The sequence below is a fragment of the Carlito syrichta genome, unplaced genomic scaffold (genome assembly GCF_000164805.1).
Source record: "Carlito syrichta isolate Samal-C Ts95f unplaced genomic scaffold, Tarsius_syrichta-2.0.1 Scaffold305703, whole genome shotgun sequence".
Taxonomy (NCBI): Eukaryota; Metazoa; Chordata; class Mammalia; order Primates; family Tarsiidae; genus Carlito; species Carlito syrichta.
This window is the reverse complement of record NW_007249799.1, coordinates 127,337-143,792: the sequence shown is the minus strand read 5'-3', so window position 1 is coordinate 143,792 and position 16,456 is coordinate 127,337. Positions and strand designations below refer to the sequence as shown.

At 47.4% G+C, this 16,456-nt stretch overlaps 2 protein-coding genes across 2 annotated transcripts in view; both read left to right on the top strand.

Annotated features, from left to right (window-relative positions):
• Positions 1–9,694, top strand: part of CXCL17 (C-X-C motif chemokine ligand 17) — an 18,302-nt gene extending 8,608 nt beyond the window's left edge. The window contains exons 2-4 of the mRNA XM_008062435.1: positions 2,100–2,180; positions 2,843–2,944; positions 9,254–9,694. Coding sequence (XP_008060626.1) covers positions 2,100–2,180; positions 2,843–2,944; positions 9,254–9,327 — 257 coding nt within the window. The 3' untranslated portion in view covers positions 9,328–9,694. The remainder of the gene's footprint in view (positions 1–2,099; positions 2,181–2,842; positions 2,945–9,253) is intronic.
• A 4,362-nt stretch (positions 9,695–14,056) lies between these two features.
• LIPE (lipase E, hormone sensitive type) overlaps positions 14,057–16,456 on the top strand; it is a 22,803-nt gene continuing 20,403 nt past the window's right edge. Inside the window, exon 1 of the mRNA XM_021714682.1 lies at positions 14,057–14,213. Within this exon, the coding sequence (XP_021570357.1) occupies positions 14,090–14,213 (124 nt within the window). The 5' untranslated portion in view covers positions 14,057–14,089. The remainder of the gene's footprint in view (positions 14,214–16,456) is intronic.

Here is a 16,456-nt window from a genome sequence, read left to right as displayed (position 1 = left end):
CTTTCTTTCTTTTTTTTTTTTTTTTTTTGGGTTGAAGTCTCACTCTGCCACCCAGGCTGGAGTGCAATGGCATGCTCATGGCCACCACAGCCTCCACATCCTTCCACCTCAGCCTTCCAAGTAGATGGAACTACAGGCACGCGCTACCACAACCAGCTAATTTTTCGATTTATTGTAGAGATGCGGTCTCGCCAAGTTGCCCAGATTGGTCTCAAACCCGTGGGCTCACCTTGGCCTCCCAAAGTGCTGGGATTATAGGTGTGAGCTACTGTGCCCGGCTCAAGGGCTCTACTTTCATGACCTAATTACCTCCCAAAGGCCCCAACTCCTAATACTATCATATTGGGAGTTAGGATTTCAACATATGAATTTGGGGGGGAAATATTGAGTCCATAACACCTGCTTTCTTGCTATGTTCTTACAAGGTGTTCCTCTGTGCACACACATCCCTGGAGTCTTTTTGTATCCAAATCTCTCTTTCTATAAGAACACCAGTCAGACTGGATTAGGGCCCACCAAAACAGCCTCATTTTAATGTACTCATACCCTTAAAAGCCCTGCCTCCAAATACAGTCATTTTGAGATACTGGGGGTTAGGACTTCAACATGTGAATTGGGTACACAATTCAGTCCACAAAAGATTTCAAACAACAAACTATTACACTGCAATAATAGAACTGCATTCAAATACAATGGGAACCATATAAAGGCATAAATAATTCTGACAGGGAATATCAGAAACTACTATACAAAAGAGGTGTCGGCTGGGCGTGGTGGCTCAGCCTGTAATCTCAGCACTTTGGGAGGCGGAGGTGAGAGGATTGTCTGAGACCAGGGGTTCGAGACCAGCCTGGGCAACTTGGTGAGACTTCGTCTCTACAATAAATCAAAAAATTAACTGGGAGTGGTAGCACATGCCTGTAGTTACAGCTACTCAGAAAGCTGAAGCAGAATGATCATCTGAGCCCAGCACATCGAGGCTTCGGTAGCCGTGGGCGTGCCACTGCACTCCAGCCTGGGCAACAGAGTGAGACTCCAACTGGGGGAAAAAATAAAAAAGAGGTGTCATCTGGGCCCAGTTCTATCTTGAGAATCTCAAGTCTACAAACCATCATTCTTGATTGTTATAAATAATATTTTTAGTATAAAAATGGAGATAAGCTGGGCTCAGTGGCTCAGCCTGTAATCCTGTGCCTTTGGGAGGCTGAGGTGAGTGGATTGACTGAGCCCGCGGGTTCAAGACCTGCCTGGGCAACTTGGTGAGACCTCATCTCTACAATAAATCAAAAAATTAGCCGGGTGTGGTTGCACGCGCCTGTAGTTCCAGCTACTTGGAAGGCTGAGGCGAGAGGATCGCAGGAGCCCAGCAGGTCGAAGCTGCAGTGGCCGCTCCTGGGCGACAGAGCAAGTCTCCAACTCAAAAAAAAAAAAAAAAAAAAAAAAAATCTTGGTTTGGCTGGTCTCGGTGGCTCAGCCTGTAATACCAGCACTTTGGGAGGCCAAGGAGAGTGGATTGCCTGAGTCTGCAGGTTCAAGACCAGCCTGGGCAACTCAGCAAGAACTCGCCTCTACAATAAAATAAAAAATGAGCCAGGTGTGGTAGCATGCGCCGGTAGTTCCAGCTACTTGGAAGGCTGAGGCGGAAGGATTGCCAGAGCCCAGCAGGTCGAGGTTGGGATGGCCATGAGTGTGCCACTGCACTCCAGTCTGGGTGACGGAGTGAGACTCCAACTCAAAAAAAAAAAAATCTTGGTTTATGGAATAATCTCCTCCTTGTGCTCACTCCTTAAGACATGAGAATTTTAATGTGGGGTATGGGGAGAGTGTGAGCTTTCAATAAACCCCTACTGTTTGTCCTCTCTTCAATCTAGAATCCATTCTTTCTTCTCCATCTACCTTGAGCTAAGCATTTCTCCAGGCCAGATTTTAAACCTCCATTCCTTATTCATTAAATACTCTTCTCTTGAAGTAACCTAGGTCTCTGAAATACAAAAGGAGGAGAAATGGAATTGTACTGATCTAGGGTGCAAAATGCTAGGAGAATTTCTGTTAGGCCCTTTACTTTCCAGGGCTGTAAGTGACTGGTTTCCTTCCTACAGGGGTCGCCAGAGGCCACAGGGACCAGGGCCAGGTTTCTGGGAGATGGCTCCAGGAAGGCGGCCAAGAATGTGAGTGCAAAGGTCAGTAACTCGGCATCAATAACATTTGGCACCACTGTGACCCCAGCTCTCTCCCTTGTGCAGTACAGATGTTATCTCAGCTGATCTTACCCATTCCCCACCCCCCGCCATCCCACCACATCCAGTACCAGTAACTGCTTTCTTCCTGAGTCTCAAGCAAGAGCTGAACTCTCCAAGGTTTAAGGGTGAGCTAAGCCAGTCTAAGGCTGTTCCCTTTCCCCCTTGCCCAAAGAACTCAGGGCTACATTCCAAGAGGCTTTTTACTTTTTCCTGGCCTTCTAAAAGCTTCCTGTATTCTATTCTCAGTCTTATTTTACTCACAGGAAAGACTGAAATAGAGGCAAATGGCTTGCCTAAGGTAAAGCAGACACTAAAAGGCAGACACCTAGGTCTTACTCCTCATTCTTTGATCTCCCCAGTGATACTCTGATACCCCCTCCAAAACTGCCACCACATCCTTACCCATATAGGTCAGGAAAAAGATTAGAACTCAGAAATCCTAGTATTCAAATAGCTGGGTATCTCCACTATTCTGTGTTGACTTCTTTCCCCACCCCATGTAGTATGAAAGAAGAGGAAGACACAGAAAATGGCAAGCCCCTGCCCTACTCCCTGCTCTTAACATACTAACTCTCCCATTTAAGCAGCAACACTTATTTCAGATTGGTTCCTGAGAGCCCCTAAAAGAAAACTCATGACAGTGCCCAGGCTGCCAAAGAAGCGGTGTCCCTGTGATCATTTCAAGGACAATGTGAAGAAAACAAGTAAGTTTCAAGCGAACAACTTTCTTTAAACCAGAGTCACTCTGGTTTGAATCACTAGGTATGAAGCAAGCATTGAGATTAGACAAGCAAGGTGAAATGAAGACGAAGATAAGCACACATCTCAGCCCTTTCTACTCAGTGTCAACTTGTGGGGAAATAGAAAGAGCAAGAAAACCAGAATACAATTCTCCTCATACTAGAAAGATTTAACCAAATTCTTAGATTTTAAAACCTCATTGCTTATCAAAGTGGAGATAGATGACGCTATTGGAGACCCGATGGTTGATCTCTGAAGATAACACCAGCGTCAGTGTTAAACAGAACTTGACTCCTTCCTAGTCTAGCAGTTTAGCAGTTTTTTGGGGGGGGGAGTATTCTGTTTTTGTTTTTTGAGACAGGGTCTTGCTATGTTGCCCAGGCTGATCTCAAACTTCGGGGTTCAAGCAATATTCCCACCTCAGCCTCCCAAGTAGCTGGGATTACAGGAACAAGTCACCATGTTTGGTTTAGTCTAACAATTTCTGTCATGTAAAAAGTAAGCTGGCAAATGTCAAACTGATTGGGTATTATTATAATATCAAGAATGGAAGAAATTAGGATCTTTATACACTGTTGACCATGGTAAAAAAAAAAAAACTTGGTAGTACCTATCAGAATTTTAAATGAGTAAAGTTTTGACTCAGTAATCTCACTTTAGGAAACCTCAACTATAGAATACTGGCATGGATGCTCAAAAATACATATGTACAAGCAGCATTTGTGTCAACAAATAAGTGGGGGAAATTGTTCATCAAAGGTGACTTGGGCAAATCTGCAGTTGTCAAAAATAACGAGATAAATCAGGCACAGTATGGTTCATACCTGTAATCCCAGCTACTCAGAAGGCTGAGTTAGGAGGACAACTAGAGACCTGGAGTTTGAGACCAGTATGGACAACTTAGCGAGACCCTACTGATATGGACTTTTCAGATCAGCCTGGGCTTTGAGAGTGTCAGCTCAATGAGTTAGCCAGCTGAGCCCCAAAGAGTGTCAGCTCAATGGGCTGGCAAGCCTAGCTCCAGGAGTGTTAGCTCTAATGGGCTGGCAAGCCAAGCCAGGAGAGTTTTGCAGTCTCCAGAAGTGTCTTAGCTTCAGAGTCTCGTCTTATACCAGCAGCTCTCACAGTTCTGCCAGCTCCATCAGCTGGCAAGCCAGCCTCAGGGGTGCGCAGTTCTACAGTTCCATCGATCTTCTGCATCTCTTCAGGTCTGGGTGCTTGTCTCATGTCCAAGAAAAATGAGGGACATGGATGGCCAGAGAGTGAGTAAGCAGGATTTACTGAGAGAACAAAAAGGTTCCCACAATGGGAGAAGACACCAGGGGGTTGTTGATTTGGAACTAAAACCTGGTCCTTATATAGCCCTAAAATTGAAATGATGGTTGTTTTTCAATCTCAGCAGCAGGAAGTCTTACTTTGTTACTGGGGGACCTGTCCTGTCTGTCTGCTGAGTTGTCTACCATCTGCTGAGACATCTCCCAGTTTGTTACTTTGGAACTGCCCTGTCTGCCTAGTTGTTTTCTAGCTACCTCCTCTCTCACTATCTCTTTTAAAATATACATACTAAAAATAAAAAATTGACTAGGCATGGTGGCATACCCCTGTAGTCCCGGCTACTCAAAAGGCTAAGGTGGGAAGATCCCTTGAAGTCAGGGATTCAAGACCATCCCAGGCAACACAGCAAGACCCTGACTCTAAAACAACTAAGTAATGGCCAGGTTCAGTGGCTCAGCCTGTAATCCCAGCACTTTGGGAGGCTGAGATGAGTGGATTGCCTCAGCCCGCAGGTTCGAGACCCGCTGGGGCAACATGGTGAGACCTCATCTCTATAATAAATCAAAAATTAGCCAGGCGTGGTAGCATGCGCCTGTAGTTCCAGCTACTTGGAAGGCTGAGGCGGAAGGATCGCCGGAGCCCAGCAGGTCGAGGCTGCGGTGGCCGGGAGCGTGCTACTGCACTCCAGTCTAGGCAACAGAGTGAGACTCTAACTTAAAAAAAAATAAATTAAATTAAATAAATAAGTAGTAATAATGAGGTAAATTGTTATGTGTTAACTGGAAATATATAATATATATATAGTGGTAAAAAGGCATGGAGAACCTATTCCAACTTTTTATTGGATGAGAAGGAGTAGGTATTATATCCTTCCTCCTCATCGGATGATGATATGGACGAACAGATGCAAACACAGCAGCCCTACAAGCAATCCTTTATAATCGTATTGGAGATATCGGCTTTATTTTAGCAATAGCATGATTCTTAACTTACTCCAACTCATGAGAGTTTCAACAAATTTTTATTACTACCCCCAACTCCAACACACTTCCCTTATTAGGACTGCTTCTAGCGGCTGCAGGAAAATCCGCACAATTTGGACTCCATCCATGACTTCCCTCCGCCATAGAAGGTCCAACCTTCACATCCTTTGTGAAAATAAGTTTCAAACGGATTACAGATCTAAACATATTTATTTTTATTTATTTATTCTTTATATACTTGAGTTCTTACATCATAGATCAAAATTTAAAAGACAAATTAGGGGCAGCCCCTTTGGGTACCCTCCCACTGTGGGAGCTTTTTTGTTCTCTCAATAAATCCTGCTTTCCCAAAAAAAAAAGACAAATTAATAAGAAAATATAGAGAATGTTTTTATGACATAGAGGTAAGAAAGAATTTATTAAACAAGATTTAAAATGTACAAACTATAAAGTATAAGAGTAAATAAAGCTGACTTCACTGAAGTTAAGAAATTTTGATCATCCAAATTATAAAAATAGGTCAGGCACAGTGGCTCATTCATGTAATCCCAGTACTTTGGGAGGCTGAGATAGGAGGATTGCTTAGGACCAGGAGTTTGAGACTATACTGGGCAATACAGTGAGACCTTGTCTCCACAAAAAATTAAAAAATTAGATGAGCATGGTGTTGCATGCCTGTAGTCCCACCTACTCAAGAGGCTGAGGTGGAAGGATCACTTAAGCCCAGGAGGTAGAGGCTGCGGTGAAACAGCATTGCACCACTGCACTCCGGCCTGGGCAACAAAGTGAGACCCTGTCAGAGAGAGAGAGATAAGAGAGAGAGAGGAGAGAGAAGAGAAGGAGAGAGGGAGAGAGGGAGAGAGAGATAGGAGAGAAAGAGAGGAGAGAGATTTTTTAAATGTTTAAAAGAATAAAATAACAAGCTACAGAATAGGAGATGATATCTGCAACATATATAAGCTACAAAGGATTAGTATGCAGAATATATAAAGAATTCTTACAGATAAGAGAGAGGAAGACAGAAGCAGAACTAACAAATAGACAGAAAGACTTGATTAGCCACTTCACAGATGAGCAACTCCAAATAGCTAACAGATATATGAAATGGCACTGAACCTGGGAAAATGTGAATTAAAACCAAAGTGAGATATAGGTTAGTAAAAATGTTTAAGTCTGTGACAAAAGTCAACACATGTAAAGAGAAAAAAAAATTCTTAAGTCTAGTAAGACCAAACATTGGCAGAGCAGAGAAATACTCATATGCCGCTAATAGGAGTGTAAACTGGTAAATCACCTTGAAAAAGTGCTATTAATTATTTACTAAAGTTTTAAGCTATGTGTACTCTGTGACTAAGCAATTCCACTCTTAAGTGTATACTCAAAAGGAATGCATGCTTATATCAACCAGGAGACATGTACAAGAATTTCATAGCAGCATTGCTCATAATTTCCCCAAACTGAAAACTGACCAAACATCCACCAACAGTACGATCAATAAATTGTGGTAATTATATTATATATCAGGCCGGGCACCGTGGCTCACATCGGTAATCCCAGTACTTTGGGAGGCAGAGGCAAGAGGATTGCCTGAGCCCTGGGGTTCAAAATCAGCCTGGGCAACTTGGTGAGACCTCGTCTCTACAATAAATCAAAAAAATAAGCTGGGCATGGTAGTGCGCACCTGTAGTTCCAGCTCCTTGAGGTGGAAGGATTGCCTGAGCCTAGCAGGTCGATGCTGTGGTGGCCATGAGCATGCCACTGCATTCCAGCCTGTGTGACAGAGTGAGACTCTGACTCAAAAAATAATAATAATTAGCCAGACATGGTGGTGCACGCCTGTAGTTCCAGCTACTTGGAAGGCTGAGACGGAAGGATCATCTGAGCCCAGGAGGTTGAGGCTGTGGTGGCCATAAGCATGCCACTACACTCACTGGGTTAACAGTGAGACTCCAACAAAATAAATAAATAAATAAATAAAAAGGAATATTATATATCAGTGAGCATCAACAAATCTGTTACAAAATATATAAATCTAATAAACAATGAATTTTTAAAAAACGAGAGAATAGCTATAGTATGATTTGATATACTAAATCTGTTTGGAGTGCTACAACAAAAGGAGAGAGAAGAGAGAGGAGAGAGAGACAGAGAGGAGAGAGAGAGATTTTTTAAATGTTTAACCACAGACAGGGTGATTTTAAACAAAAGAAGTTTATTTCTCACAGTTCTAAAGGTTGGGACATACAAGATCAAGGTGCTGGTAAATTCAATGTCCAGTGAGGACCTGTGTCCTCATAGATAGCACTCTATCATTTTATTTTTTTATTTTTTTTATTTTTTTATTTTTTTTGAGTTGGAGTCTCACTCTGTCGCCCAGACTGGAGTGCAGTGGCCGCTCCCGGCCACCGCAGCCTCGACCTGCTGGGCTCCGGCGATCCTTCCGCCTCAGCCTTCCAAGTAGCCAGAATTACAGGCATGCGCTACCACGCCCGGCTGATTTTTTGATTTATTGCAGAGATGAGATCTCGCCAAGTTGCCCAGGCGGGTCTCGAACCTGCGGACTCAGGCAATCCACTCACCTCAGCCTCCCAAAGGCGCGGGATTACAGGCTGAGCCACCGAGCCCAGCTCACTCTATCATTTTAACTTCACATGGCAGAAAGGGTGAACAAACTCCCTCAGGCTCTTTTATAAGGGTACTGATCCCACTCATGAGGGCTTTGCCCCCATGACCTATTCATCTCCTAAAGACCTCACCTCTTGGTACCATCACCTTGGGGGTTAGGATTACAGCATATGAATTTGAGGGATACATAAACGTTCAGATCATAACAAATATATAACATTCAAAGTTAAAATTAAACAATTATTTAGGAATGTATACATAGACGGTAAAACAATTTAAAAAGAAAGTCAATTATTACTATAAAAGTAAGTCCAGATTACCTCTGTGAGGGGGAGAAGTGTAGTAATTAAAAAAGGAGGGCTGCTGCTGACAATATTCTACTTCTAAACATAGGTTGTAATTTCATGAATATCTGCTTTATAACTGTTTATTGAATTGTACATAAAAACTTGTACATAAAAATTGTACATAAAAACTTACGTTTTTATGAATTTCTGTGGGTATATAATATTTCACAATAATAAATGACTTGTTAAAGGTACAGAGCAAGGCAATATGTATGTATAGTATAATCTCATTTTGTTAAAGTAAGCCATAATATTTCTATGCCAGCCGGGCTCAGTGGCTCAGCCTGTAATCCCGCACCTTTGGGAGGCTGAGGTGAGTGGATTGCCTGAGCCCGCGGGTTCGAGACCCACCTGGGCAACTTGGTGAGACCTCATCTCTACAATAAATCAAAAATTAGCGTGGTAGCCCGCGCTTGTAGTTCCAGCTCCTTGGAAGGCTGAGGTGGAAGGACCACTGGAGCCCAGCAGGTTGAGGCTGTGGTGGCTGGGAGCGGCCACTGCACTACAGTCTGGGTGACAGAGTGAGAATCCAATTCAAAAAAAAAAAAAAAAAAGTTGGGCTCGGTGGCTCAGCCTGTAATCCCGTACCTTTGGGAGGCTGAGGTGAGTGGATCGCCTGAGCCCGTGGGTTCGAGAGCCGCCTGGGCAGCGAGACCTCATCTTTACAATAAATAAAAAAAAAATCAGCCGGGCGTGGTAGTGCAAGCCCGTAATTCCGGCTACTTGGAAGGCTGAGGCGGAAGGATCACCGGAGCCCAGCAGGTTGAGGCTGCGGTGGCTGGGAGCGGCCACTGCACTCCAGTCTGGGTGAATGAATGAGACTCCAACTCAAAAAAAAAAAAAAATTAACAGCGGTTAGCTTTGGGAAGTGGGTTACAGACGTTGAGGTGGAAGGAGTTTGTTTACTTTTTACTGGGTTTTTTTTTTTTTATTTTCCACTGGATAAGTCTTTTTATAATTTAAAAGTTCTCATAAAGATTACATTTTTAAAATGTTTTCATCACTGGCCTCTCCCCTTTATTTGCACCCTAGGACACCAAAGGCACCAAAGGCACCACAGGAAGCCAAACGAGCACTCCAGAGCCTGCCAGAAATTTCTCAAGCAATGTCAGCTAGCAAGCTTTGCTCTGCCTTTGTAGGAGCTCTGACAACTCACTCTCCCAATAAAACATTCTCAGTCGAGAAGTCAGTGAGTGCACCTAGAGGATGCTCTTATTCTCCCACCTCATTCTCCCACTCCCAGTACTCATTCCCTAATCATTCCAGTGCTCTCAAAGAGCATTTTCCCCCAAGATCATTTTGATTATTGCTTCCTCTAGATCTTTCTTCTCTTGTCAGCCTTTTCCCGTGCCCTTCCCTTACCCAGGCTTAAGCTTAATTATCTGGAAGAATACAGAAAACCTCAGCTTCCTAGCTGGTCTCCTTTGACCTTAAATACGATCAGCAAAGTAGCAAACAGAAGTCAGTAAACATTTTAAAATGTAATAGATCAAACTGTTTCCTTTTTTTTTTTGAATTGGAGTCTCACTCTGTTACCCAGACTGGAGCCTCGACCTGCTGGGCTCTGGCAATCCTTCTGCCTCAGTCTTCCGTGTAGCTGGAACTACAGGCGCGCGCTACCACGCTTGGCTAATTTTTGATTTATTATAGAGATGAGGTCCACCAAGTTGCCCAGGCAGGTCTCCAACCCGCAGACTCAGACAATCCACTCACCTTGGCCTCCCAAAGCGCTGAGATTACAGGCTGAGCCACCGAGCCCAGCCAAAATTGTTTCTTTCAAATGGAGTCTGCCAACTAACATTCAGTCCAGATGACCCACTTCATCCTGTTCACTCCAAGCCCCACCCAGATTCTACATATATGTCTCCCCACCATGACCCTCACTTTCTTCTCCACTGCCCAATTTGCTAATCTTTTACTCATTCAGCAAATCTCTCTGGGGTAAGAGCTAGGTGGGGCAAAGAAAGGAAGTATAGCAATGAATCAGACAAGGTCTTATTAAAGATAATATCGTTTTAAAAAACTTGGCAGTTTCATGGCACGTAGGCGGCCTTCAGTATCTATTATTATCATCATCATCATCACCATCATCATCGTCGTCGTCATCACCACTGTCATCATCAATGGTCATTGTATTTTGTGAGTTTCCAACTAGTACAGAAGATACACAGGCAGAACCATATAGTTCAGGGCTAGACAAATGGTGTGGAGAATCTCAAAATGCCATTCAGAAGGGCTTCAAGCTCTAAAAACGGGAGGACATCACATTATATTTTAGCACGGGAGTAAAATCATCAGAGTGACGATATAAGAAGATTAAACTGGCAACCATTTGTAGGACAGAATAAAGAGGAAAATAATTATTACAACTATAGAGAATGCCTCTCGCATGACCTTTTCTTCAAACACCAGGAGACAAAAAAAGAAACGTTCATCTAGAATCTGACTTCTGTCAATCCAGATGAAAAATCTGACTTCTGTCAACTCAGATGAACCAGAGGACTACACTGGGATGCCTACCTTATGAAAAGAAATATTTTAACTGAGTAGTGAGTGGGGTGGGGTCCTATTTATGACATAAGAGAGCGAGCCCCTCCCCTCTTGTAAGAGGGTGCTAGGCACACAGCAGCCTCCCATTCCTGATCCCGCCCCCTCCCCAAGGTAGGGGGCACAGAGTGTATTACTTGGCACAGGGGTAGGGGCCAGCAGTGATCAGCCCACTGCCAAATGCCTTAAAAAGGAAGACCAGGCCAAGATGGAAGAGTAGAACGCAAAGAAGGTGCCATCATGAGGAATCAGTAAGAGATCTGTGAAGAGGGAGGCCTGGGGGGACGCCAAGAAGGATGAAGTCTGGGAGACCAACATCCCCCATGACAGAAGTAACAGTGGAGCCAGATTCTAAATCAGTATCTGGGCCGGATTGGAAACCTGAGCTACACAAGAAGCCTATAACCCAGGCAGAGCCTGAGCCAGAAAAGACACCCACAGCCCAGCCAGAATGGGAGACTCAGCAGGGACCCAACACCCAGCAGAAGCTTGCATCACAGCAAAGACCCCTCACCCAGCAGGAACCCCTTGCCCAACATGAAGCTGACTCTCAGCAGGAACCTAGAGCCCAACATGAATCTGCTTCACAGCAGGAATCTCTTGCCCCACAGGAGCCTGCCCCACAACAATCACCTCACATCAAAAGGGTGTTCACTCTGCAGGAAACTGCCTCCCAGAAGGCACCTGGGCTAGGAAAAGATTCTACAACTCAACAGGAACCAGAATTGGGAGAGAGACGTGTAGCCCAGCCAGGACTGGGGCCAGGAGAGCCACCTCAAGCTCAACAAGAAGCTGAACCAACCCCTACAGCCCAGGTTAAACCAGGACCCCAAAAGGGGCCAACCGCTCAGGCTGAATCTACATCTCAAGAAACACCTGAACAGGCAGACCCTGTACCTACAGCCCACCAAACAACTCCAGTCCAGGGAGCCAAATCCAAGCAGGGATCTTTGACTGACCGGGGTTTTCTAACAAAACTGCAGGAACTATCCATACAGCGGTCGGCCCTAGAGTGGAAGACACTTTTTGAATGGGTCACAGATTCTGACTCAGAATCAGATGTGGGGTCTTCAGAGACAGACTCTCCAGCCATGGAAAGTGGAACAGTCGCTCAGGGAGTAAGGCAAGCCTTCAGAAGAAAATCTGATAACGAAGTGATGCCAGAATATAGTGGAACATCACCACACAGGAAGAAAACCAGCACCAAGAATCACAGACACTACAAGAACACAGGTGAGTTTGAACCTGGAGGAACTGGAGCCTCCCGGGGAACAGTTAGTTATTCATCCATTTAAGAAATATTACAAAGTTATCATTTTTCAGGTTAGCTCCAGTCAACCTTCAACAATCCTATGAAATAAAGATTAACATCCCCATTTTATAGACAAGGACACTGAGGCAGGAAGATAAAGAAGTAAAGGATCTTGCACAGGGCTGTGCGGTTAGAAGTGGCAGAGCCAGTATTTAAAGCCAGGGTCTCACTCTCTGCCCTGCACCAGGCTGTCTCCCCACCAAGGATCTGGGGAAGACCAGATACAGGTGGGAAAGCGCTCTGGGATAGAGACTGGGAGACCAGGAAAGTTGCCCTCCTCTCAGTATTCATTCATCTGCTCCCCCAAAACTGACTGGGCACCAGCTCTGGGGCAGATACGGGCCTACGCAACAGTGATACAATGCAGAATGGGGACCTTACCCTTCTGGAATTTCCATGCAGACTAGACAGAAAATCGGGGCGGTCAAAATCACTGAGTTTAGCAGGTCTATCCTCTGCTGCCAGGAAGACACTTGCTCCTCTGCCAGGCCCCCTCCATGGAGGACATTCAGTCCAACCAGGCAGAATGGCCTTGCAGGTTGTGTTCTCTCAGGAAGGAGGAGCCTGGGAGAGAGGCTGTGGGGGGGGGGGGGGCGGGAGAGCACACCAAGGTCCCAGGCAAGGTCAGGGATGATGGGAGGAAAGCTGGAAGAGCAGTATCATTAGACAGTGACAGGCCCAAGACTCCCGGATCACCACCAGTGTGCTCCCTCATCCTCTCTGGCTCTTCCTGGGGTGCCTCCGAAGAAGGCCAGGGTGCCAAGGGGTGCAGGCTCCAGTTCTGTGGTGCTCAGGTCCTCCTCCTCTCATCCTCCAGCCTCAACACTCCTGCCATGTTGGTATGGGGAATACGAGTTTTACCCATAGGCATTGAGGGTTACCCGTTGAAGTGGCCTGAGGAGGGGGAACAGGCAGCCCTCATACTGAAGCAGGGTCCAGAGAGTGGGCCATGGTGGTCTCTCCACCTAGAGGCCTGTCCTTCCTGGAAGGGCTGGACTGTCTCACTGGAGCTCAGGAGAAGAGGGTGTTGAGTCTCCCGGTGTTGGGACGGGTTGGATACTTCAAGGGAGAAGAAGAGGGACGACGGGCCAAAACAGGGTTTGAGGCCTGTGTTTTCCAGCGCTGAGAATGAAGAGCCGTTTCTCTGGGCCTCCAGAGCACAGTCTCGAGGGGCGCCAGCGCCACACCGTCGCAGCCGGCGAGGCCACCCCTCTCGGGCGCCTTGGCGGCCATTGGCTGTGTGCGCACGCGCGAGCCTTGAGCCTCTCTGTTTCCCGCTTTTTCCCAGGCACGCGTGGTTCCCTCAATTCTGCTTTCTGCAGGCCGGCCTGCGACCTGGAGCCAGTGCGCAGGCGCCGAGTATTCTCCCTCTTTCCTCCCTCCTCCCTCCAATTCTGGGGGACAGGGAAAGGGCAGAGGGAGAGAACCCCAAGAAGCGAGCAACAGAACTAAGAGACAGAAGGGGGTGGGGGGAAGGCGGGGCTTCCTCCTCCAACGGCTCTCAGGCACCGCCAAGCCCCCAGTGCTGGCGCCCCGCCCCGGCTTTGAGTAGCCCGAGGACCTGGCCCGCCCCCTGCCCCCAGGCGGCGGCTCAGCGGCCTCCCGCTTTTCCCCTCCCGCGGGCGGGCCGGGGCGCGTTCAAGGGGATCCCTGCGTGAGAAGGTAAGTGGGATGGCGAGGCTGTGCATCAGCACGTGAGGAGAACTGGACTTCCCTGTTGGGATGGTCTGCGCAGGGCTCCGCACTAGTCCTGCCCTAAGGACGTTTTTCGGTGCATTTTTGTTGGCCGCGGACCCTTTAACTCCTGCGAGGGGGCGGGGCCGTGCCTTAAGTCTTAGCGGCTGGAGGGCGGAGTCCGGCGGTGGAGTGAGTCCAGGATCACTCAGAGGGCGGGACCTAGAGAGGAGCAAGCCCGGGGTTGGGTGATGTGGGGCCCGCGGTAGTGTGTAGCAAAGATTGGCCCTCCGGGCGGGGCCTGACGGCTGGAATCGGTCCCCGCGCGGGGTCCGCGGAGAATTGATGGAGTCAGCCGGGGGAATGGAGCCTGCCGGGGCCGCTGCGGCCTCGGCCTCGGCCTCGAAGAAGGCCAAAGAGGGGTCGAAGAGCCGCAGTCGCCGGCGGTGGCGAAAAGGCAAGGCCAAAGGTGAGCGCACGGGGTCGGCAGCAGCCCGGAAGGAACCTTGTACGTCCTGCGGGGAAGTGGGGACAGAGTGGACTGACCCACGGCGACAAGAGGTAGGGAAGACCGTGGCTTAGCCCACTGCCGCTCTGTGGGGGGGAAAGGGATGATCCGTTGTGAAAAGAGGGTGATGTGAGAGCGGAATGTCCCACCTGGGCATAGGGACTACCGGACGCGTGGGAGCACAGTCCGGAGTGCGAGTCCCGTGGACTCGGGTTTCTGCTCGGGTTCTGTATTCGCTGTGTGACCAAGGGCAACTGCTACCCTCAGTGTTTCCCACCTGGGAAACGGTTCAAGCGCCGATTTTCATGTCTCCAGCGCTCTTGGGAGGATAATGGGAAGGAGCTTAGCAGCTGTTACCCAAAGAGGAAGTTTAGGGGTGAGTTAGAGAAAGGTAGGAGGAAGGAGTGTCCATAATGGGGAATGGAGCTGGACCAGTATAGCTCATCGCAGTCCTGTCCTCCCACCAGGCCATCATTCCATGCATCCATCTAGTCATTGTCCGTCCACCTGCTTCAGTTGGATCCATGGGGGCCTAGCTTCCTGGCCCCTACCCCTTCAGGACAAGAGGTCCCTGACTTGGCTTCAGACCCTCCTCAGGAGAAGAAGGGAAGGCTATTGCCTGATCTCCCTAGGGTGTCACATTATTTTCAGATCTCGGAAGAAAGACTGACTGACTAACAAGGATACTGCAAATCTCAGGCGTGAGCAGATCCTTGCTCATTTATGAGTATTTATCAATCTGGGTGAGGATCTGTGGGAAGTTTCTCCTGTGGCAGGAGAAAAAACTGACATGGCCCCTGAGCCCCAGAGACCTCAAACTCATCGTTCCTCCTGCCACAGAATGCATCATTAGCCAAGGGTAGATCTGGAGTTGGCTTCAGACCCACACATGCAGGTTCAGACAGACCCAGAGCTCAGACTGGAGCCCAAGGGCACTTGCTGTCACACAGCAAGACTTTGAACTCACAAGCAGGATGGCATACCCAGAGGCAGTACAGACCATGGTTAAGAACGTCGGTGGTGGAGACCTCGTTCCTCAAGCTATGAACTGTGATGTGCTGGGCAACAGGCTCCCGTTTTCCCTTCCTCAATTTTCTGAGCCCTAGCATGGGTATTATGATGGGAGTCCCTTACTTGTAGGGCTGTTGTGAGGTTTGAATGAGTATAGAGCATGTGGTGCAGGTACACAGCAGGCCCTCAGGAGAGGTTATTACTATTGTTAGTCCCCACTAGACAATGAGCTTTCTAATAACAGGGCTGTATCTGCTTTGTTTATCCTATATTTCCAAAGTCTGCTATGCCAGACACATAGACACTCAAATATTTATTGAGTTAGTAAGTGAAGGAATGTATGAAATATAACACAGACCTATTAATAATCATGCTTCCCGTATGGTTGTCATGAGGTGTCAGAATCCACTTGGGTAGGGCTTCCTACACAGGACTCAGCCAGTCCTACTCACAAACCTGTGGACCAGCCTACTCACAAAGGCTCATTCCCCCAAACTCTGAGATTTGCCTGTCATTTCCTGAAGCTCACCCTGTTGCCAGGCCCCACAGGGATGAATCAGACCTCTCCGCTGCCCCAAGGTCATCTGGGCCAGCTAGAGCAGTCCTCGTCATCAGTTTTATCTTGCCATTAACTGGATGAGGCTAGTATCATTATGATCACACCATTTCCCAGATGACAACACCAGGAATCTGAGGGACCAAGGCCACCTGGTGTTCCTTACCTGGCCAGTGATGGTAGAAATAGATGTCCCTAACCTACTCAGGGCAGGGATTGTGTGAGTTTACAACTGCTGTGGGTCCAACCTTGATGTGGGGCCCAAAAGGTTCCGGTCACACAGATTCATTTAGCAGACATTCACTGCACACCTACTTGTACCAGGCTTGGGCTCTTGGTGGCAAGCAGGACAGACTCATAGTTGAACTGGGGACACAGATTAAGAATATAATTGTAAACTTTGATAAATACAACAGAAAAAAAAAACCCTGAGAAAATGGAAGAGGCAGGCTTCCCAAGGAGGTGACACTGGACCCAAGGATGGGCAGGCATTAACTGCTGGGCAAGGGTCAAGGGAGGGCAGAGAGGACAGCATGTATAAAAACTGAGGCCCAAGCCGGGTTTGGTGACTCAGCCATAATCCCGTGCCTTTGGGAGGCTGAGGTGAGTGAATTGTCTGAGCCCGCGGGTTCAAGAC